This window comes from Symphodus melops (assembly GCF_947650265.1).
Source record: "Symphodus melops genome assembly, chromosome: 12".
Lineage (NCBI taxonomy): Eukaryota > Metazoa > Chordata > Actinopteri > Labriformes > Labridae > Symphodus > Symphodus melops.
Window position 1 is genome coordinate 1,787,034 of NC_136702.1, and position 24,618 is coordinate 1,811,651.

A 24,618-nucleotide genomic window follows, 5' to 3' on the forward strand; every position below is an offset into this window, starting at 1 on the left:
AAACTCCTGGAGGGAAACAAATTTACACAAAGAAATGGACAACTTTCCAGTTTGCAGTTTTTGAGATTTGAAAAGAAGAAATTAGAGCATTGAAATCAAAGCAGGGATCGACATTGTTCGATTTTTCCTTGAGTGGAATCAAGGTTTTAACTTTTGAGTTTCCTGAAAAGCAAACACTTGAATCAAATCCTCACAGTCGGAGAAAAAAGACGCACAGATTTGTCATTTCGTACTTCAGACAGAAAAACAAAATGAGACATTTTAAATGCAGGATTTTAAACTCAGAAACAGTCTCTTCATGCATTTCACCCCTCAGCTCCTCTACAGTATTTTGGCCTCACGGGAGCCAGGTTGCAGGATCTGCAGAGTCACAATGAGTTTGACTGCTTTTCTAAACCAGGGGTAAAACAAGGCATATATCAGAGGGTTAAGGCAGGAGTTAAAATAGAACAGAAACACCGCAAATGATGAGAATGCATCACTGATTACACTGTCACCTGTCAGAGCCAAGCTGTAATATGGACAGAAACAAATCAGAAACACGACAACAAGGACTCCGAGAGTCCGGGCTGCTTTCAGCTCCGACTTGTTGACAGGGAGAGCGAGCGAGAGCTGGAGGGAGACGGCTGTGACGTGAGAGCGCACGGCTCGAGCCTGAGACACCGCCACAACAAACACTCTCATGTACAGAAAGATGATGGCAGAGATGGGAGCTATGAACGACAGCGCCAGATCGACTGTGCCCGCGATGAAGTCTAAAAAAATCACACATTCCCCGGCGCAGGAATTATACCTGCCGGGTTGACTGAGCTCGTCCTTTAAAAAGAGAGCGTTGTAAAGAGCCGAGCAGAGCCAGCACACACACACACACAGCTGCACCCTTCTCTCTGTGATCCTGCTGGTGTAGCGCAGAGGGTCACAGATGGCAACATAACGGTCGACAGATATGAGAACCATGTCTCCTATTGAGGCAGAGGTGATGATGAAGGACACGTAGCTGTACAGGGTACATATGAGGTCACCGAAAAACCAGCAAGAGGTACTGAGGAGGATCTCGACAGGCATCAGCAGGAGGCCCACGAGGAGATCCGACACGGCCAGAGAGAGGAGGAGGATGTTGGTGGGAGTGTGGAGCTGCCTTGAGAGGAAAAAAGAAGAGCAACGTTGAAAACAACAGTCCACATCACTGGGGAAATGAAACGAGCATCACTGCAAAAAAACAAAAAAACAAAGTCTGCAGAAGAGATTCTAATGACAGAGAAACAGAAGCACAACATGTCAAACAATCACAGTGAAGTGTGGAGGATGAATCTGTGCCTGAAGTGAGAGACTGAGATGATGACGAGCAGGTTCAGAGCCACGGTGAGCAGAGAGATGGAGGACAGCACGATGTGAAGGATCAGCGTCTCTGGCCAAGTGGTCGTGGGCTTCCTGCACGACGTGTTGAGGAGTTGAGGAAAGCAGAGCTCGGCTTCAGCCTTCACCTCCATCGTCTGCAGACCTCCTGCAGCTCTGGCAGCCTCGTGCACCGAGCTGAGCCCATATAACAGATTCCCATCTCTCGAATTCTTGTGCATCCACCCAGTTTCTCTCTGGGTCTGACCTCCTAAGCCCCGCCCCCTTATTCTGCATATCCCAACTCCATCTTCAGTCTGACTCTGTCCTTTCTCCCCTCTGGATTTCCCTTCTCTCGGTCCTTTCTGATCTTTGTGGTAACAACTGTATCAGCAATTTAAAAACCTTAATGTCCATGCTGAATGAAATATTTGGACTGTACAACCGGCAAAAAGGTCAAGTGATCAATCAATCAATCAATCTTTATTTATATAGCGTCAATTCATAACGGGCGTTATCTCGAGACACTTTACAAAAGCAGGTAAAGGACCTTACTGTTTGTCTGTTAACATTAACGAAAGAGCAGGTAACAAGACCATGCTCATTGTTATGTTCACAAAAAGCAGGTAAAGGACCTTACTGATGGCTATATTACAAGAGCCCAGCTGAATCCGTCATAGCGTGGCAAGAAAAAAACTTCCTTTTAACAGGCAGAAATCTTCAGCAGAGCCGAGCTCATGACGGAACAGCCATCTGCTAAACTGTGCTGGGCTTGAAAATGGGACAAGATGCAGAAAGAAGAATGGGATAGGATAGATCATCGCTCCTAGCGTTGTATATAAGCCACAAGCCTGGTTCTTCACATCCAGGTTGTGACCTTTTTATTTTGCACACTCTCCTCTCGACGGTCATGAGTATCGATTTACACAGAAGGTGTTTATCACCTCCAAGCAGGACTGGACTATCAGAGACAACGACTGCTAGCATGCAGGTTTTACACTTCACAATGTGGGACCAACTTCTTTGTGATTTTCCTCTCGCAGAGGTGGTCTGCTTTTCCTCGCCCTTTACCTTACAGTGCTGTCATCGAGTTCGCCTCTAGTATGGGCGTGTCGGCCCTGACTCCCTCACTCTGCTCAGCCCGACCCTGATAACAGTTGAGGAGATGACAGATCAGTCAGGTGCTCCGAGTATCCATAAAACAGGAAGTTGGCCTCTGTAGTGATTTCTCACCCCGTCTCATCTGCAGCAGCCGCCACTTCCTGTACAGAGCCGACGTCTGTAGAGGAGTTTTAGGAGCCTTCATCAACTTGCCTCGCACTCTGCAGACAACCAAATGGTTCTGTCTGAATCCAGTCCACTTAAAGCTCATGACACACCAAGTATGCGGCAAAGGTCGTATGTGGCGTCGCCTTTGTCTTGGTTGCACTAGAACACAGCGCAAAAGATAACAGCCGAAGGTCAATCAGCACGTTCTGGGGACACGAGAGAGGAAATAACTCTCCACGCCAGCAGGCGGCGGTAGTTCGTTGTTATGATACAAGAAGACTTTCACTCAGTTGTTGGCTGCCACTCGTCGTACAGGTAGCCGACTAATGGCGCTGGCGTTTTCAGCCCTTTTTTTTAGTGGAAAAATAAAACAAGAGGAGGAGGCGACAAATAATAAGAAACCACATGAACGGGTGAAGTACAGCAGCAGCCTCAAGTCTCCAACCTGTGAGAGCTGGAGGTCAATGAAACCTGCTAACAGCCAATCAGAGAGAGTCTTCTCACATACCATGAAAACAGGCCGACGGCACACCTGGAAAAACTGGGGCGATGACCGCTCACTAAACAGCCGACGATCTCCTTGGTGTGTCAGGGCCTTAAATCTGAAGCTGTATGAGAGTTAACACGTGCTTTTAACATTTTAATACCAAGCAAAAGATGATTGCAATGCACTGATCCTTCAGTTTGTAGTTTCTCAAGTCCTCCTCCTTTGACGATGATGTGTAGATGATGAAGAAATATCCGCTGACACTGACTTGCTTGTAATGTAAGAAATTTATTTTCAAAGACAAGAAACAGCATCAGTCCAGGTTAGCCATGGCACCTGGGAGAGTCACCAGCCAAATGTGAACCCTCATGAACAAAGAAAGACTCCAGTATTTATACAGCATTGGTCAAAGAAAACAGAAAACCATCCAAGTCCTTATTTGGACTTAAGACAACAACTGTTACCCTCCTTAAACTTACTCTGAACTTATGGCCTTAAGATTTACAATTCCATGCCGGGTTGACTTTTATGATCTCTTCCTGGGGATCAACACCTGTTTACTCCTGTTCAGACCCAAATGTTATCCTACTCAGTCTGAAGGAAACGACCCCTAATAAACCTCGTCATGCTCTTTGGTGTTAAACCAAGCTCTTCTTGAGACCACTCATTGCTTTAACGTAAGTTCACATTTTAGCAGCACACTTACAGGTCACATAATTGTTCATTTTACATTGTGTCACATGTAAAATAAAACTACAAGTTGTTATTCAAACGTAAGTCAGACTTAGAAATAAACATCTTCATCTCCATAATGGATTGGCTGCAGAGAGTTTCTCTCATCAGTTCAGATTCCATCCCAACAGGACGGAAAAATGATGGAAGCTCGGTAACGATTGCATCACGTTGATGCACGCTGGCTGCATCGTGTGTTTGCATCAGGCTTGTTTTTCTTCACACCTTTGATTGGGTCGACGTCCTCACCTGACACTGATCCACGCAGGTGTGAACGAACCTTCATTAGACCGGCTAATCAGCTGCAGAGTATTCTTCTTAGAGAGTCTTCTGGGACTTACCCGTGTTTGTGTTTGTTACAGGTAACTTCCAAAACAAGTTCATGACGTCCTCAAACAAACTGCTCTGTAGAGAGGCGACTCCCTTCAAGCGTATTTTAATGATGCTCTGTAGATTCCTTACTCCTGTTTTTAATGTTGGTTAAACACAAAGTTCATCAGATACTGTTGGAAAGAAATAACACTATTAAAACTAAAACATGTAACCTGTAAATAAAACTGAATGTCCTCACTTTACTGGATTAAAGAGACTGAAGGCAGCGTCCTGCAAACCGTCTAAATTGCACATTAACATTGGTAACGTTTAATCATGTAGATGATCAGAATCAGAATAGTTTTTTATTGCCAAGTACATTTACATATATGAGGAATTTGTCTTGGTGTTTTGGTGCGAAAGAAAACGATGAGAAGCAGCTAATATATAAAATATAGGGGCGGGGCATGATTAAATTTTTTTTAACTAATTAACTCAGGCCTTTTTAATTAATTAGAAAGCCTAATTAATCGGAATTAATCGTCCTGAACACATTCATTTGGTCGAGTTTAGGCTGCAAACGCTTCTTGTTCGTACCTGTGGCGAAGCTAGCGAAAAGCTAGCATGAAGCTAGCGGTAAGCTAGCGCGTAGCAATGACAGTTTGAGCTATTTATGAGGCAAACTGTAAATTAAATGCGTTAAAATATTTTTTAACGTTTATTTTCTTGTAATTAATTAACACGTTGAAGTCCCATCCTTAATAAAATACAGTAAAAAATAAAATAAAATATTGATTTGATGTCTTTTTTTTTTTTTTTAAACGCTTCTGTTTCTTCAGATTTTTTTAAACTTGCCGCATTACGGAGTAGCAAAGCATCGAACGTTATAAATTCCACAGGTTACACATAAATCCAGCAGACATCCAGTGTGTCCTGTGTAAACGTGTGTGTGTGTGAGTCCTGACTGTCTCCAATGAGGGAGAAGCTGGAGCCCCGCTGGCTGTGTTGTTGTTGTGAGAGCTGTGTGAACGGAGCTCAAGAGTGACACCTAGTGGGTCAAAGAAGTATCTCTCTGTGTTCATGCAGTAAAACAAACAAGTGTGTTTGAACAGTCTTTACTGATAAAGTGGTGAGAAATACACAGTGTATATTTACAGTATTCACAGCAGTTAAGGCGACATTAAAGGGACATTTCATGCATTTCAGTTTAAGCTGCTGAACAACAACTTACACAAAAAGGTTCCACAAAGAGTTACAAAAAGGTTTTTCATCTTAACAAAGCTGAAAAGAAGTCACATCAAAAATAAATGTCCTCGCCGTCGGAAAAGTACAAAATGTGAGTACATGAAGATTCTTTACAAAAGACGAGACGTTTTTAAAAAAAACAACAACACTGCTTCGTTCCCATCACATTTACACATTTACATCAGCGTCACATTGTAAAAGCGTCTCAGATTAAAAAGGGAATTTTTTGTTAGATTCTCTCAGTTGCCAAAACAAAGATATAAATATTAAAGTTTAAAGTGCAGATTGTGTCCAGGGGAAGCAGCCGCTGACGTTTTTTAAATTTTTTTTTTTATTGCTTTTCCCAAAATACACAAGACGAGAATAAAACAAACCCCCGAGGAGCGAAGAAGTGTTGAGACGCATCCCAGAAATAATCAGACTCCCTTTAAATTTATCCCGCAGCAACATTATCTACATTATCCCTGACGGAATCACGGCGCTCATCGTTTCAGCAGGCGCTCCGACGTCATCGTGAGAACGACGAATCAGGAAACATCATTTCACATCAGAGCCTCGATCCATGTGTGAAATCAGCTGATCAGTTTTTAGGATCACATGAAGAAACAAACATGAATTCATCACTGCTTTAAAAAAAAAAAAAAAATCCACTAAAGGAGACCTTTGTGAGGAAAGGTCTGTCGTCATGATTCCAGATTGTTACACTTTGAATACATTAATCTGTTTGTCATAAAGTCCTGCAGGCCTCCTGAATCAGATCCTTTATTATCTTCAATTACTGCAAACAAACTCGAGCACGTCGTCGAAAATGTGCAAAAACATTCGCAAGGTTTTGGAACAAACACGTTTATTTCATAAGAAAGGTGAATTGTGGGGCGGCGGGAGAGTTGGTCATCTCTCAGTCAGGAGGTTGGGGGTTCGATCCCCAGCTCCAACAGGGATGGGATTCGTTCATAGAGAAGAACGGTACAAGCTCAGATCCTTTTACCGTTTAAAAAAATTCGCAAAATGTTTTCGTTCATTTTAAACAGCGTGAAGGAGTTTGCACACGCACACGCTCGTTTCATAAGAAAGGTGCAAACTCGTCGTGCACACGGGAAACACGGACGACATTTTCTGTAGTTCTTGAAATGAAGACGCCTTGTGTCCTCCCTTCTCTTATGAAAGACACATTTTTTACATCATGGTTTTGAAACACGTGGTTTTGAGAAGCTTTGACAACCTGAGTCTGGACACAGATGAAAAGTTCAATGTTTGTTTTGGCAACTTGCAGATCAATCAGAGGAAAGTGGAGTGGTTGAGTTTAAACTTTGGATTCTGAGCTGCGTCTTTATTTAGACTAAAACACAACATTCACACAAACACGCTCGCTCAACTTTTGGCTCCATGTGATCCCTGACATTAAATCAGAATTTAAAGGGGCAGTACGTCAAAATGTTACAAATCTCATATTGCACATATTTAGTCACTTTCCAAATCTATTATTGTAAACTGTACTATGAGATGTTTCTGCATTATATTTAATACAACAGCCTTTGTTTTGTTCTCAGATATAATCTTTGTGCAGGTGTCAGAACTTTATTCCTATTGACGCATCATCACACCTGTAATATTTTAAATCTGAATGTTCAGGTGAAACATAAACGATCAATTAAAAGAAAAATCTTCAACCAGTGACTCAAAACGTGGAAGTCACTCGTTTGAGAAACATGTTGAACATCAGTTGATGCAGAGTTTTGTTTTCTACACTTTTCATGTTTTTAAATATTTAAAAGGACTTTCTTCTATCTGCTCTGTTCAAATGAACCTTTATTTAAACTGGTTTAGTAGTCAGTTGTGATTGGTCCAAACGACCAGCCGAGGGCGATTATGACGGACAATGACTTAAAGCCCCTTTATAGTCTTGGTTTAAAAACACACACACACGCTCGCGCACACACACACGGTGCTGATGTAGCAGGTTGTGTTATGAAGCATCATCAGTGTAGTAAATCCACCCTGAGTCACAGAGTCTCACATAGCTGCAGCTGTACACACACACACACACACACACACACACACACACACACACACACACACACACACACACACACACACACACACACACACACACACACACACACACACACACACACACACACACACACACACACACACACACACACACACACACACACACACACACACACACACACACTCTGCACCCTCCTCCTCCTCCTCTCGTATAAACTTCTAAAAAACAACTCTGATATGAAGCAAGTGTTTCGGAGTACGGAAGCTGATGGGGGACAATATTTACATGTAAAGAAAGCAGCTTGTGTGGAAGATGTGGAGTGTAAAATGTAAAGCTCAGAGTGTTTTGGATCTGTGGCTGACGCGAGTTAAAGGAGCATTCAGGTATTTTTTAAAACCTGGACATGAAGCATCATGTTGCAGACATTACAGCCCGTCTCCACAGGATGAAGGAACCTACCAGAGGAAAACCCCAGAACATAATAAAACTGGTCACAGGTTAAAAAAAACAATACATCTAAATGCTCCTTTAACACCTCTTGTGTTTTGGCACAATAACAAACAGAATCTCTCGAAGAAACAACCAAAGTGTGCAGAAACCGCTGCAGTAAGAACACTGAAAAAGTCCGAAAAAAACCTCCAGACTGCGACAAAAACTCGCCCGTCAACAGACTGCAGGTGAGAATGGAAGCACACGGAGCTTCACCTGGACGCGTGTCGTGACCAACATGGACTCACACAAGGTTCAGGGGCGTGCAGAGAGCTCCACACTGTCTTAGTCAAACTTTAAAAAACAGACACAGTTATACCTAAAATATATTAGAGAAAAATATTTTTGGGAAATTCTTTTTTTTTTGTTGTTTTTCCTTTTTCAATGTTCACAATAACTCAAACCGCTTCTCCTTATATTATAAATACCTTTTTGAAGTTTAAATACAAATGGTGTGAAAAGTCTCCCTCCAGGTTCAGAATGCATATCTGGGTTTATGTTACTCACACAGTGCAGAGAGTTTGGATCTGTAGATCTCTGACCTGCAGGACAGAAACACACCGACCTGCTGCTCACACCGGAAAAGACCGGAGATAACACCCGTCATGAACTGGCACTACACAAATAAAGATGTGTGCAGAGACCTTTGGCGCCACCTCTAAGGGCCCCGGGCCCCATGTTGGGAACCAATGGTCTCGCTTAAGTGTTTTGAGATTATATTTGAAATAAATTGGCGCTTTACAATTAAAATGGATTAAAATGGGCTCTTAAAGGCTTTTATAATTTATCAAAAATAAATCAAAACTAGAATCTGAAATATTCAAAAATGTTCCCTTGTTTTTTGTTGTTATTTTTGCATTAATCTTTAATTTGCGTGACTTTGAGCCTTTTTTTTTTTTTTTTGTGCTCTCACAGCGACTCCATGACTCCGGTAAATCTTGACACAAACAGGTTCAGGAGTTTCTGACCGTTTGAGTCTCTTTTGTGAAGCTGAAGTAATGAGGTTAATTTTCACTCACGGCCTTTGGAAAGTTATGAAAAAAAAATATTAATGGAACCAATTAGATTCTGCTCAGCATCGTCCTGACTCGTTAAAAAAAACAACCCATAAAAACTGATTAATGAGTGAGTCAGTCATTTCCTGACTGCTTGACTTCCCTTAACACCGTCATGCATCCTTAAATCTTCTAACACAGTGTGTCACTGAGAGGGCTGCAGAGCGAGCACCGAGGCGCTCCACGTGTGGCTTCGCTTCTCGTGGCCGTCGCGTCCCCGCGGCTCACGTCAGGAAGGCGTGCTGGCCGGAGCCACTGTCCAACAGAGCCTGCACCATGACGCTGACCTTCACCAGACCTTTCTCCTCCAGGATGTGATGGGGGAGACACAGTTTATCCTGAGAGGGGAGAGGAGACGGAGGAGAGGTTAGTGTGGAAATGTAACGAGTGCTTCAAGCAGCTAAATAAAGATCTGACTGTATCAACTCAACTTTTCTAGTGTTTGTTTGAGAAGCTCCTGATTTCATTACTCAGCTGTTCAAAGACAATAAAAGCTTTCTTCAAACATCTCTCCTGACACACTCTGTCTTCATAGACACATGAGAGTTCAGGAAGTAGCCACATCCGTGTTTGAAAGACATTTGGTAGCTGGTATATTTTATACATGACCATACATGTAACTGAAAATGTGTTCATTTTTACACAGTCATTTTCAAAGACATGTAAAGACTAAGATTATTATTTGTTGACCTCAAATTAAAAAGGATTAAAGTGGTCAGATGAAATTCAATATAAAAAATCAATTTGTTCAAAACAAAATCTAAAAAGGATAAACGTAAATCAGACGAAACAAAAAAAAACAAAAAAACGATTTTTTACAGTGTAGGTGAGATTTTAGGAAATTTTTTAAAATATATTTTGCCCTAGAATTCTGTTTTTCATCAGTGACAAAGACGATGAAGAGCTAATAAGAGTTTTTAAACAATAAAGGACAAACAATCATACTTAAAAAAAAAAAACCCATCACTGTCAAACATGAAATATCAGGTGTTAGGATCTTTCATTTTGTGGATTTTGGCGCCCCCCTGTGGACAAAGTATCCCCTTTAAAACTCTGGCAATCTAGATTTGGTAATCCTTCAAAGACTGTACCTGGGTTAGGTTCATGTTGTAAAAGTGAGCATTTTTAAATTGGATCCTCCTTGATTACCAAATCTGCATTTTTATTTGGATGACATCTTTCTGATCCCTGAGAAAAGGTGCCAACGTGGAAGTGTAGAAAACTGCACGTTCTAGGAGTATGAATAGCTTAGAGGTTATGTTGTGACCCCATGTACGGAGGGTATAGCCCTCTGCAGCGGCTGTGGGTTCGAATCCGACATTGGCCTTTTGCTGCATGTCATCCTCCACTCTCTTCTCCCAACATTTCCAGTTCTATCCATTAAAGACAAAGAGGCAAAAAAAAAAAAGAAACAAAAAAAAAATGCAGTTCCTGAAGTGTCCACATGAGGCTGTTTCCAAAACCCCCGTTAGGTATGATTCCAATTTCAAGTTTTCCAGCAGAATTAAACATGTTATTCGTTATTAGTGCAGGCTGTAAGACCGTTACTATATTTATTACTCATCTGTTTAAAGTCTGTGAGTTACGTATATATTTGCATAATTAGGGGCGTGGCTGATCTGACTGACAGGTGGGTGTGTTGTAGCCGTTTGTCAGGAGGCTTGAGTCAGCATTTCCAATATCTTCAGAAAATATTGGTTTTCATGTTTTATAAAGTCGATGAATAAACACGTCACATGTTTTTTATTCAGCATAAACTGAACTTTTACATATGGCTGTATTATGATGCTAAACTTATGCTCTGCTATGTATGCTAACACACACACAGAAGAGCAGAGTTGATCTTTCTTATTCCCTACTCTGCATGAAATTAAAGGTTGTTCAAGAATTCTCAGGTCATGTTCAGACCTTTCACTCAAACAAGGACAGGGTACAAGAGCACAGCATCCCAAAGTTTATTACCTCAGTCTTTAACGCTGTCAGAGTTCATACACAAGTCATAAATTAATTAATTCATAAAACCCGTCATACATTCACATCAGCACAAAAGTGAAACAAAATCTGTGCGGGGAAATGTAACAACAAAAGCTCACGTCCTGCCAGAGTTAACTCAAAGAATACAAATAAAACAACCTAAATATTCACATTCATACCATCAGTCATTTAAAGGCAGAGTACCAGAGAAGACGACTCTGTTCATTCTGGTTCAGCTGCTCGCGTTCAGGCAAATTATGTTATTTATAAATTGTTATGAGCAGAGAAAAAAATATTCACATTCCTCAGTTTTTAGTTCCTCTCAAGATTACAAACGATATTTTAAATCCTTTATGTATCAAACCGTCCATGATAAATAGCTGAAGAAGATTAATAAACCTTTAACTTCATAACCTCGGTCTTGAGCCCTTCAGATAATCTCCAAAAAATAAAAATAAATTAAAAAAAAACTCATATTATATATCAGGACAAAATGCAGTTATTTGATACAGATTAAAAAATAAATAAATAGATAAGATAAATGAGATTCACATTCTTCCCAAGCTCCCGTGAGTAACTTTTGGTTTGGTTTGATTTTGGCGCCCCCCAGTGGAGAGACTGGTACTCCTTAAATGCAAATTCAAATTTAGGCTTACAGACAAGTCTGAAGGTAAAAAAACGACACTCTCAGAACAGTCTGACAGTCTGTTTTTGTCTGCGGGTAAACAATGCTATTCGGCTAACGTTAGCCATGCTAGCAGCGCCTGCAGGTTAACACCAACACGCCTGTGCTCAGGCCGACTTGCCACTTTAACCTGAAACAGTCTTCACATAGTTTGGTCAGTATTTTGATCCATGAAATAAACCGACAACATGCCATCCGTTATCTGTGCTTGTTTACATCTTGGTAGTAGAGCTAGCGCATGGGCCCGTGAACCGGATGACTGATTATTAAATCTCACCATCACATCCCGACGTGTAATTGCGCTTTTCTCTCATTTAAATAATTCAGCACTTTAAATCATGGCTTCTGTTTTCTTGTCACAAAAATATCCAAACTTTCTACATCAACATGTCAACATTTGTGCATCTCTGTAACGGTGAGCAGCTGAACTTTTCTCTTTCAGTTACTGTGTGCTTATCAGAACAGCCATGAAAATAAAACGTATGAGCTGTCGTAACTCTGGTTATACAAATGTGCGGGAATATTTTTTTTCATATTTAAACACGTTTGTAGCGTAAGTTAAACTTCACCTAGCGTCTTTTCATTAGCATTCAAACTGACAGAACCATTTGGAGCTATTCTGGAGGTGTTCATCACTTTTGATTTAACGTCTATAAAAAGTACGTTGAGATGTATTAATTGGGGGGTTTGGTTTTCTTATTTGCAAGAATTAAGAATTAAGAAGACTGTCCATTTTAAGCTCGTTAGCTTCTTTGCAAGCTAACCCTCAGTTTTAAAGAAGCTAGCGTCCATTAAGGTTGTTAAAATGTCATTCTTCTTTCATCCCCCGTGTTTTAAAAACAATATTATCTCTTATTTTATTGATTGAAGGTGTAAAAGAGAAAAGAAATGATAAAAAAAGGACATTCACTTCATAAGACAAGGCAGGTAAACTCTTTAGCGCATTTTTGCACTGAAACGTTGCCACTTGACAGTGCGCAGGTTTGAAATGAAACAATATTACCTAATATTCGGTGTGTAGTCGTGTTGTAGCACCCGATTTTGGTCTTGGTGTCAAGTCCGTACTTGAGACCACTTTTCAGAAGTTCTCATAATCTAAAGCAATTTCACTCGGTCTTGTCTCGGTCTCAGACTGCGCGGACTACAGATATGGTCATCGATATGATACTAAGGAACACGCCTCTTTGTAAAAGAACAAATAACTTCAATTACTTTCTAGTTGGATTTTTCCCCCGGTTATGGCCTCAACCTTCCCGGTGTAACGGTCGAAGTGAGTGATACGACCCCTGAACACAAGATAACGTTGTTTTTTTTAATTGACTATATGTGGACTTGGTCTTTTCTCAGTCTCGTCCTGACTTGGTTTTAGTCTGAACTAGGCCTCAATCCCTAACTGTCTAAGTCTCGGAGCACTCTGGTCTCTGGTACGTCTTGGTTTTGGTAATTGCGATCTTAAACAACAACACTAGACTACCATGACCTGACATTTGAAAAGTAACGCTTAGCTTCATCAAAGGAATAATTTAAGACACCAGTTTAAGTTTTCCATGAGTCCTCCATGACAGTTCCAAATGGCTGCTGGGAGATCGGAGGGAACCAATCCAACAAAGTCACATTAAAAGAAACAAAATCTGCTTTATCCTCAATACAAAACCAAAAAATGTCTCAATACAGTTTCATTATTCCTGGCCACCACTTTCATTCTGCCATCGTTCTTCCATCATGGCGTTTGTATCCTTAAAGAACCAAAGAGTTTTCACGGCTCCATCAGGTGAAGAGATTAAGACCTTTTAAACTCAGGAGCGTGAAAATCCTGCACTCTTCAGATTATCTCTGCGTGTACAGCAGCATGTCGGTAAGACATCAGAGACTTTAAGAAAAACCTGTCGCTCCGTCTGTTTATCGCTAAACTACAGTTTGTGGCCCTTCAAGCTGCGTTCATTTCCCCTGGTACTTCTCAAATCGCCAACAGGAAGAGAAAAACAAAGAAGGGGAAAATGTGAGGCAAGAGGCCGACGCTGCATTCACGTCACATCGGATGAAGGGAAAGTTTGAATTCTGGTTTTCATGAAAACGATTGAACTTATTAAGGTCACATGGGGTTGTCAAGATTTATTTTTTTAATTTGACAATTTACCCGTTTGCCTGTAAGTGATGATTTTAATTGCAGAGAAACTTCTGCACACCGGCTAAAATGCACAAATACTGGATGTTGGCAATGTCTGAAAAACAAAACCAACCATGCTAACAAGATTTCTTCCCTATGTGACCTGAATGCAGGAAACCAAAAAAAAAAGGAAGGAGGCGTGGCCTGTGCAGACAGAGGGCGGGGCAGAGAGTCGACTGACAGGAGTCTGTTGTCATTGTTACGTGAGCTCGCTCCAACTATACGCCAAGAAGAGCAGAACAAGGCAGAGGACGTGAAGCAGGCTTGAGCCAATAAGGTCCCAGATTTGCCATGCAGGGGGCGGGGTTTGAGTGGTGACAGAAACCAATACGGGAGTCTCTGACACGGTGGGGTGGGCGCGGTTTGGGCTTGAGATTGCCGCTTCCTGTTTCCTGTGCGTTGAGGTTGTATCCCGGGCAACCAGCGCCCGGACTGTGATGTGGACCGGCTGCAGGCGGCACTGGATGATGTCATAGGGCGAACAGAGGGAAGACTGCCGCCCGCAATCAGGAAGATAGAGGGATTAAATGAAGGAGGGTCAAAGATGGAAAAAGGGGAAAGGAAGTGAAAAGATGAGCAGGAGGAGAGGGTGACAAAAGGAAGGAAAGAGTAAAAGATCAAATAAAGGAGAGGAAAGGGAGAGACAGGGAGAGAGGAGGTAGGGTTAAAAAAAATTAAAATATAAAGAAATTATTTAGAAGATCGTTCGATAAAACACGGTAATGATGAAACAAAGGAGGGAAGAAAAGTGAACATGACCAAAATGTGAGAAATGGAGGAGAATAGAATCACGCGAAAATAAGAACAAAGATGAAGAGAAGATGAAGGATATGTGATTGTGTGAAATAATCCAGAGGATAATGGACGAATAGAAACGTGTTCAGAAAGGATGATGAAGAAGAAGAAGAGGAGGAGGTGGAGGAAGAGGGGGGGGTTGGAGGAGGAGTCGGTGAAGGAAGGAGTCGTGGTGCGATCCAGCCGTAAAGTAAAGAGAAAGAAAAAAAGGCAGAAGGTTAAAAACAATGGACACAAAGGTCACAGAGGAGCGAGTGTGGGAGCAGGTGGGGTGGGGTGGGGGGTGAAGCGGGAGGAGGCAGGCAGAGGTGTTGGTTACCGTGGCAACGATCCGGGATGCTTACTGAGAGGATGGAGAGCAGGTTAAAAAAACACTCTCTCTCTCTCTCTCTCTCCTCAGTGAGCAGCCCGCGGAGGAGCCGGGTGCCGGTGCAGTCAGCCAACAGCGCGGCAACGTTAGCACAGAAGCTACGAGCACGTTAGCTAGGACAAAGCTGTTAGCGTGTTAGCTTAGGGAAGCTGCTAGCTCGCTGAAGCATTTTTTTCAGTAATGCATCGAGGTTGTTAGCAACATGAGCACAGAGACCAGAGACAGTCGACAGACAGCAGCAAAGATGGAGCTCAGAGGTTCATTTACACCAAAAAAAAAAAAAATCAATAACAACACCAAAGCTACAAACAAAAGTTCTGACGCTGTGTGTGTGTGTGTGTGTGATCTGATGTCTTTATCGTACACACCTGCCAAATATGAGCTCTTCATATTTTTACACTCCAAACAAAGAAATAAACTCCCAAAAGAGTCCCACATTAAAAGACAGAGCTGTGTTTGTGTAACCATGGCAACATGAGGAAGGAAGAAGTGTTTAGCATTCTGGTCTGCTTGTGCTACTGCTCCCTCATGCTAGCATCCTAGCACATGCATTCCTGAGCGCTAACTGGCTAACACTGAGAAAAACAAAAACAAGCGTTTAAAATGTTCACACATCTGGGACAGATTCAGCTCAGTACATCTTCACCCCCCCGACCTTTTACACATCCAGTCTGCACACTGAGTCACCTCCAGTGCAGTGACACACACACACACACACACACACACACACACACACACACACACACACACACACACACACACACACACACACACACACACACACACACACACACACACACACACACACACACACACACACACACACACACACACACACACACACACACACACACACACACACTCGCTGTTTCAGACTGCAGTCTGTAACAAATCCTGTCATGATGGAGGAAGCAGGGAGCCACAGGCAGCCATGATGATGAGTCAGCGTTAAACGTCGACATTAACAAACCCGTTTAAAGCCATGAGAACAAAAAGAGGAAGGTGGAGAGATGAAAGCAGAGCAGGGAGAACGCTGAGAGACTCTGAAGGGTTTTTATTCAACGTTAATGTGAAGGTAAACTCTTTGTGTTTAGCAGCGTCAGGTAGCAGCTCTTGTTTCAGGTGATTAAAAAAGTTTTTTTTAAACGTCAGAGTCATCGTCAGCTGTGCTCCCACATCGGCTTTACACTCCTGTCTTCTTCAGTGTCCTGCAAAAATCCTCCTCTTCAGTTTCCTCGTCACAAACAGACGTCGCTCATGTGAAATAAATGTCATATTCCCCCCCATCATCCCTTTCAGTAAACGTAACGTGTGCAGGACTTTTTGCAGGACACTGTCGAGGTTCCTTAAACATCTCGTCAACTGAAACGGTTTGAGAAATCTCTGATGAACTGGAGGTGCTTTCAGGTTACCTTTAAAAAAGCTGCTTCAGATCAGTCTCAAACATGTGACTACTGTTTTACTCGATCTGTCATATATATATATATTTTTAAGCCCGACACAGTGGAGACGCTCAGCTAGCACGTAGCGTTCACAGGCTAGGACGCAGAGCCGAGGAGAGAAATCCCTGGCCATTCTTCTTCTTCTTCTTCTCTGGAGGAGGAGGAGGAGGAGAAGAAGGTGTTCGTGAAGTTTAAGCTGCAGCTCTTTAACCCCCGACACACAGTTCTGCTGCTCATTTAACCACACGCCGCGGACACCTGGCAGGTCTTTAAACTGGAGCTCAGGACATCTGATCTGATCTTCTCTCCTACTGGACGCGTCGAGGTCTCCATTTCTACAAGAGTTTAAAAAAAACTTCTGTGCAGTGCTCCCGAGAAACCTGAAAGGCCCTTGAAGCTGCGCTCATTTCCCATGATGCTTTGGAGACGTAAACTCGAGGCACACTGGTCAGGGTTTTTATCTATTTCAAATTGAGGCTGCAGCTGCTGTTGGCATGGTAACAACAAATGCACTGACAACTTTCACGTCGTCACTCTGACACTGAAGAAAGGAGCAAAGCGTGGATCTCGATCTGGAGCTCTGAGGCTTCTCACGTTTTTGACCTCCTCGTGCATTTATGCACATTTATCTGTTGAGTCCCTGCAGCTCGTCTTTAAGCACTGCGTGCTCCAGCAAACTGAACAGAAAATATCCAAACATTTAACTGTTTCAAGTTCTGGAAGGAAAAAGGAAACCATGAGAACACCTCCAGTTCATTCAGGATTCTTTACATTGTCACCAGCAGGGAGGAAGAGGAGGAGGAGGAGGAGGAGGAGGAGGAGGAGGAGGAGGGTTGTTTACGGTCTTACCTCCGGCACGCCGATCTTCCTGCAGGCGTCCAGAAAGTTCTCCACGTTTCTCCGACACTTTGCCATGCTGAGTTTGGGCTGAAAACAACAGAAGACACACAAGACACGTTCAGACCGGGTCAGTCAGACTCCTCCGCCTCCTTCATCCTGAAAGAAGGAAACTAAACTTTGGATTTCTTCACCTAGGCAAAGAGTCAGCGAGAACCTACAGGTCGATTAGCCTCCATAGCAACAGTAACTAAGGAGAATGAGAATTTAAACTGTTCATGAGAGGCTCACGGAGGTTAAAATCAGTGAGACGTACCACTGCAGGCGAGGGGACGTGGATGCTGCCCACTGAGCGCGGGCGGATGTGATTGGCCAGATGACAGAGGACGACGCCGTCCATCAGAGACGATCCGAGGTCTTCGTGGAGGACGACCTTCAGCCTGCTCTCGATGCTCTGAGCGGGAAAAACACAAGCAGGAGGAGTGTGAGGTTGAAATCATCTCCAGACTGCAGGAATAAACCGTGTCCACGAACAGCTGCACTTTAACTTCCTGCTTTTTTAGGACAGCCGAAGAGAGACAGGAAACACCGGAGGGAGAGGAGCAAAAGTTTTAAGCAAACATGACATTTGATCTAAAAAGGTTTCAACAAATCCATAAAGACAGGGCAGCGTTTGGAGCGTTGCATTGTGGGACATTTGTGTCCATTTATAGCGGCTGCACTCACACTCACTTATTTCTGTCTGAATGCTGACGTTACGTTAAGTGCACCTCAAAGACACGCCGAACGCTAAATTAGTAAGCAGCTCAAAAAGTGGGACACAACACGTTGGTTTCTGCACGCGCTCAGATCGGTCAGAACATCAAGATGGACGCCGTGCTCATTAAAAGTGCGACGTTTGTGTTTGCTCTCACGTCTCTCAGCTGCTCCATCAGCTCCAGCTCCTCCTTCAGCTGCTCCATCTTCCTCCTCATCGTGAACTGAGGATCGACCGACTCCAGACTCTTGTGGCTGCGCAGGAACACTGCCACAAATAAAGGAAGAGAAGAAGAAGAAGAAGAAGAAGAAGAAGACGGGGGTTAGATTGAGACAGCGGCGAAACCGAACCTGAGAGGAACAGACGGACCGGCTGTTCAGCAGAGAGATTAAAAACTGCTGACTCACTGAATGTTCCCATGTTGATTTGTGATCATGACTTTAAATTTGACCCGGATGATCAGTTTTAACCAGCGAGTCAAAGAGACGCATTGATTTGTTTCTGTTGGCTTCTCCTCTGCGTTGAACGTGAGAGGAGCGTCAGCAAGATGCAGAAACATTTTCATAAAAAAAATAAAATAAAATAAATCAGAAATGAGACTTCAGTCCATCTCTGCGACACAGGAAGAAACTGTTGTTCCATAAAAGATGGAGGGAGCTTATGTAAGTCCAACACTCACACTCAGTCACGCTTCAGAGCTCGCACACTTTCTTTTTAAACTCCGGCTCTGTGAGTCGAGCGCTCATGTGGAGAGAGAGTTTAAAAAAACAAAACAAAAAAAAAAACAGCTTGAGGACAAAATGCATTGAAAACATAAATATTAACACATCAGTAACCAGGTGAGACGAATGATGATAAAGGCAGGTTTGTTCTTCAGAGGATAACGTCACAAAGACACTTCCACCTGACATCTCACACTTTGTCCTTTACTAGAAATAATCGAGGTTTGAATTGAAAAGCAGAGAGAGGGAGAACATCCGCCTGCTTTAGTTTTTTTTATATTTAAAGCTTCCGACTGGACATTTTATGAAGTCTTTCAAGATGAGGATGAAGGTTCGAGGGAGGTGAAGCTAAGCTAAGCTAAGCTAAACTTACAGTAGGTAGCTCATATGTTGATCATTAACATCCTGAAGGTCGTATCAGTCGATGTGATTAAACGCACACACAGCTGAACGGTGAATCAGTCACTCATAAATCTGCCTTTTAAAGCTAAATGAAGCTGAACGCAGCCCGTGTGTGTGTGTGTGTAGTTCTGCAAGTGACCACTAGAGGGAGCTACAGGTCTCTACAGTGGAAACATGACTTCTTTATTTTTACAGCACCTGCTCTGTTTGCTCTCTCCAGGAGAGACGGTTGGAGGAATATTTGATCAAACACATTTATGTCGATGTTTCACCTGCAGCTACTTTTCACATCACGTTCAGGGGTGTGTGTGTGTGTGTGTGTGTGTGTGTGTGTGTGTGTGTGTGTGTGAGAGTGTGTGGGGTCATGCTCCAGTTTTTCAACAGAGCAGAAGAAAGATTCAGTTTTTGACTTTGTGTGTTTGTCTCTTATAATCCTGAGCGGCGTGTCGTCTCTGCGGGGGGCCGAGAGGAAAGATAATAAAGGGCAAATAGTTTTATCTCTCCAGTTTGATCTTCTAGGTCAAATCATTTCACACGCTGCTGAACAGCCTCCTCCGTCTTTATCTCCTTCCTAAATTAATCTGCAGCTTCTCGCTTCTGTCTCCTCTGACGGGTTACTCAAATTATACAAGTGATTTTTTTAAAAGGGACTTTGAATTGCTTCCATGCAATTTTTGTTTAGCTTTTCCTTTTTTTAAATTATTATTTCTGATTTCATTTAATTCTTTAAAAACATTGTTTTTTCAGGTTTCATTTAATTCTTTAAAAATATATATATTTTTAAATTTCTTATTTCATTTAATTCTTTAAAAAACATTTTTTTAAATTATTTCTGATTTTATTTAATTCTTTAAAATTATAATTTTTTTAATTTTGCCCCCAGCGGCATTAAATAAACAAATTCCCTCTGAGAATCTGTAAACATCAGTGAGCTTAGCTCTGACATGTTTTCATGTCTCAGTGATTAAAAATGTGTTAGTTAGTGTTTAACAGAAACGTGTGTGTGCGTGTGTGTGTGTGTGTGTGTGTGTGTGTGTGTGTGTGTGTGTGTGTGTCAGTGTGATAACGTTATGACTAATGGTCTATAATGGGTTCAGGCTTCAGGGAGAGTGACATCATCAGGAGCTGACACACTCACATCATCATTGCGCTTCGACCTCGTTAACAGCCAATCATCACCCCGTGTGTGTGTGTGTGTGTGTGTGTGTGTGTGTACTGGCGTGTGTGTGCTCACACATCAGCGTAAACTCCATATAAGTTTGTGTTTTTAAAATGAGCACGACGAGAATCAGTGAGAGCGTGTGTGAGCAGGCTCCACATTACTGCAACATATCAGAGCCTTTTATAGACCAATGAACTGAAACACAGCTCGCCTCCAGGCACAAACACACACACGAACACACACACACACACACACACGAACACACACGCCTGTGATCCATCTGAAATGTCGGACTCTGTTCCAGTGGAAGTGGGATACTCCTTCAGGGACCATTATCTAACACTTAAAATATAGGAGCTAAAAATACACTGTGCACACACTCATTCATATTACAGATGCTGCACACACACACACACACACACACACACACACACACAGACAGTTTAACGTCTGACCCCGCCTCACTTCCTCCACTCTCAGTATGAACTTTGACCACCAGGCAGGCGACGTTAACGTTAACCGTTTTAAATAAAGTTTTTTTTGCAGTAGCATCACGCTGTTCTTACATTTTCTCTACCTTATGTGGTCTTTATGCAGATGCATTATGGGTAATGTGCTTTATGTTGGCCTGTTTCTTGGTTTGCATCGTGTAATTTTTCGTCTCTATTATTTTTATATATTGTTCTTACTGCAGAGGCAGCTAAATGTTTGCAGGACTTGGACTCCTGAAGGGGACAAGAAAGTGTCCTATTAAACTCAAAATAAATATTTTTTGATATTAGATATTTCATTCCACTTTTTATGAAGTGGTAATGTCCTCTTCTTTGTCAAATAACGTCTCTCAATGTGTTGGATGCAGATTTTTTAAGACAGAAACAGAGAATATACCGCTAGAAGTTTTTGCACCGTGTCCCATCTGTGCCTTTCCCACTTTATGAGTTTTTTCGACATTCATGTAAAACTCCACGGAACTGTTCAGTCACTAAAAATCAATCCGTGTGTTTCTCATCTCTCAGCAAACCTTTGATCTTCTTCCTTCCTTCCTTCCTCATCTGTTCTCAGTTTGTGGATGCTTCCGTATTACACTGCGTGAATCGTCATGTGAACGAGCTGCTGCGACTCATTTCAGACTTTGCAAAACTCGAACACACCCTGTATTTACACTGTTCTGAGTCTCTCTCATCACACACTGAGGTCGGCGCGTAACACACACACTCACGCGCGCGCACACACACACACACACACACACACACACACACACACAGGATCTACCTCGTACCACATGTTTGTCCACAGTTACCACACGCTCTCTTGAGCAGCTGGAGATCAAAGCTCAGTGTGTGACACTCCTCTTTGAAGACTGTCTTCCTCTACCACACACACACACACACACACACCCATTCTTGATTTCATACACAAGTGAGGACCCGGTGTCTCATAAAACATGTCATGGACACTCATCTTAACCTTTACAATCCAGAATCCATGACTTTATCTACAAATACGCTCAATTATAAAAACAAGTCTTAAACTGTAAAAGCCCTCGAAAGAAGTGATTTCACCAAAAAATAAAAATAAAATAAAAAGTCCTCACTGAGAAAGTTTAAGACTGGAATCGTTCCCCACATTGATACAAATAACAGTTCACCAACACACACACACACACTCAGAGCTGCGGCATCTAAAACAGTCTAACGTGTGATTTTAGACAGAGCGACACACAAAGTCAACAAAAAATACACTTAATGTGCTGCCAGCTCTCATCAGAAGGAGGCGCTGATGAGCACATACTAACACAGATGTTCTTTGTGCACATCAGTGGAGTATTTACCAGCCATTGTTTCAGTACTCAGATGTTTGCTAACAGCTGACACAGAGACTTTTAAAATCTATGATCCAGACCTCTTCAAACCCTGAAAGTAAAGACAAATCTCCAGCCTTCGTTAATCCTACTCATGTTTAGCTTTTGTAGCAGAGCCTGGCGTCCTGTTGCCTGTTCAGAAGTCTTAATGCTATGCTAAGCTAAGCTAAGCTAAGCTAAGCTAAGAGTCTCCTGGCTTCATTTTTTCAAATACAGTAGAGATAAGACAAGTTTGAATGAATTATCTTGAGACTCTGAACAACAAAGCAAATTAGTAAAATTAAAAATTTCATAAATATTTTGTTGAACTGGGAGCTGAAACTGTCGATCGAAGAAAACCACTGGCAGACATAAAAACAGACACAAACAAAGACAGACTCAGAGGATGAAAGACTCAGTCAAACATTTGGGTGTAGAAGGCAGCAGACACCTGAGTCCAGGTGCGTATTCTGACTTTGCAGCGTCCTTGTGAGTTTAAAGAGGCACAACCTACCGCCACTGTGCAAGCCTCCGTCGTCATGGCTACGAGCTGTATCTCTACGGAGCGAGGCCTGTGAGAGGTAGGAGGAGGCTAGACAGAAAGAAGGGGGCGAGGAGGGCAGCGAGGGCGGGGCTACAACCAGGAGGTGGGTGTGGTCAGAGACGAGGGAAAGTGGGCGTGGTATGAGGTGCAGGAAGGAAGGGCACCACGGTGAATCGAGTGCAGCAAGGCAAAGTTTGATCAACGAAATACAAACCCCCGAAAAACACCAATATCACCAGGATAGAGATCCGGGAGGATTGGTCGGCACAGAGTAACAACAGGACGGTTAAAGGGACACACATGCAGGCAGATTATTAAAGAGGATTTTAACATCAACATTCATGCAGGATGTTGATTGAAGACAAACACAAGATCGAGTCGGAAAAAAAAAACCAAAAACAGAAATGATAGAACACAAACATTCGAAAGAGGGAAGTGTGAAAAATGGGGGAAACAAAGAAACGACACACAACATAAAACAGCAAAAACAACAACAACAACAAAAAAAAAAGGTTAGTGGCATTTCACATTACAGATCACTTTCACATGCTGTTAGCATTGCGTTAGCTTGATTAGCAGTTAGCAACATTACACACACTGGTAACAGTTAGCAAACAAAAGCTAGCTCTAAAAAATGAAATAATTAAAAAAAAAAATAAAGCATGGGACGAGAGTTTGCTTTGATTCTACAAATAAAGCCGACAGGCAGACAAATCAGGACGCTGCATTTAACATGACGAGTGCTCCAATCTGAAATAATTTTCTTATGCTAATGTGTTTAAAACATTTTCGTTAATCAGATCCTTCTTCTTCAATAAAGACTTCAGAACAACCCAAGATTCAGTGACATTATTTTGACCGGTAGAACAATAAGGCTCATTGTTGAAGATTTAAAGATACAGCACATCAACCACACAGCCTGTGGGTGTGCACGTCGAGGTCGTTCTACCTCTCCCTCTCTTTAGCTCAGATTTAACTCACCTGATCGCGGCTTCAGTCCAAACACAGGACTGTGGTAGGATGGATGTCCGCTGACTGGAGATCTGTCATCTCTCTGAAGAGAAATCGAAACAGAACAGTCTTCAGGTTAATTCAGAAAATAATCATTTAACGCATTTTAGTTTGTTCTCTGTCCTGTCAAACAAACTGCACACGTATATTCACAGAGAGGAGACAGAGACACATAAAATACTCTGTGATGAAGTCAGTGATCTGAAGTTTCTCAGGTTTAACTCTCCCTCCTGTGTCTTCAAATAGAGACGAAGCGCTCCGAGCAGAGTGGCTTCACGGGTGCATTAGACCTTTAATGGAGCAAACAGTGGGCCGTATAAATTCTTGAATCCCTCCTGTGTGAGTTCTGAGTCTACTAAGGAGTGCAACAATAAGTTAAAATCTCCAAAGAACAGTTTCCCAAGAAGCTTCAGGATTTGAGGACGCCACAAAACTGCACAAGACGACAGGATGGCGTTCACTCGTTTACGCACAGAGATCTCGCTGTTTGCAGACGCAGAGACGAAAACTTGTTCAGCTTTTCAACATGCACGACAGACTGTCGGTTCACCTGCTTCGAGTTCATCAGTTTAGACATGAGACATGTGGACTGATGAGGAGTGATCGCTGGACATGTGAAACCTGCGGGCTGACGAGACTCGACACACGGGAAGCTCAGCGTGGATCGCTCATTTAATCACTCACAGAAAAAAACAGACACAGGAGCGATGGGTCGGTCAGTTTGCTGTGAAACATGACACCCTTGGGGGGGATGGGGGGAGGGGGTGATGGGGGCGGGACAAAGCCTACTTCCTGCCAAGTTTACCTTGATGGACATATGCCACTCATACTCCCGACATGCAAGCTGGGCCTCAAAGCGAGCCTTCTCTAGAATCATCTGTCTCTTCTTCTGGAACTCATAGCCTCCTTCATCCGTTTGCTGCTAGGACGCATCAAACGTTTAGCTTCGTACTTATCCACACTAAAGATCTT

The 24,618-nt window shown here is 42.5% G+C and overlaps 3 protein-coding genes across 3 annotated transcripts in view; all 3 read right to left on the reverse strand.

Moving 5' to 3' along the window:
* ifngr2 (interferon gamma receptor 2) overlaps positions 1-24,618 on the reverse strand; it is a 251,499-nt gene that overhangs the window by 60,034 nt on the left and 166,847 nt on the right. The window lies entirely within an intron of this gene.
* LOC306832896 (trace amine-associated receptor 1-like) lies at positions 322-1,577 on the reverse strand (the record flags this gene model as incomplete). Its single annotated transcript, XM_079357915.1, has 2 exons — positions 322-1,138; positions 1,318-1,577. 2 exons carry the CDS (start codon positions 1,575-1,577, stop codon positions 322-324), a joined length of 1,077 nt encoding a protein of 358 aa, XP_079214041.1.
* lrch1 (leucine-rich repeats and calponin homology (CH) domain containing 1) overlaps positions 5,235-24,618 on the reverse strand; it is a 38,697-nt gene continuing 19,313 nt past the window's right edge. Inside the window, exons 11-18 of the mRNA XM_079357919.1 lie at positions 24,327-24,565; positions 24,108-24,129; positions 23,617-23,689; positions 22,606-22,725; positions 18,123-18,232; positions 17,525-17,662; positions 17,221-17,298; positions 5,235-9,276 (exon numbers count right to left, since the gene is read on the reverse strand). Coding sequence (XP_079214045.1) covers positions 9,163-9,276; positions 17,221-17,298; positions 17,525-17,662; positions 18,123-18,232; positions 22,606-22,725; positions 23,617-23,689; positions 24,108-24,129; positions 24,327-24,565 — 894 coding nt within the window. The 3' untranslated portion in view covers positions 5,235-9,162. The remainder of the gene's footprint in view (positions 9,277-17,220; positions 17,299-17,524; positions 17,663-18,122; positions 18,233-22,605; positions 22,726-23,616; positions 23,690-24,107; positions 24,130-24,326; positions 24,566-24,618) is intronic.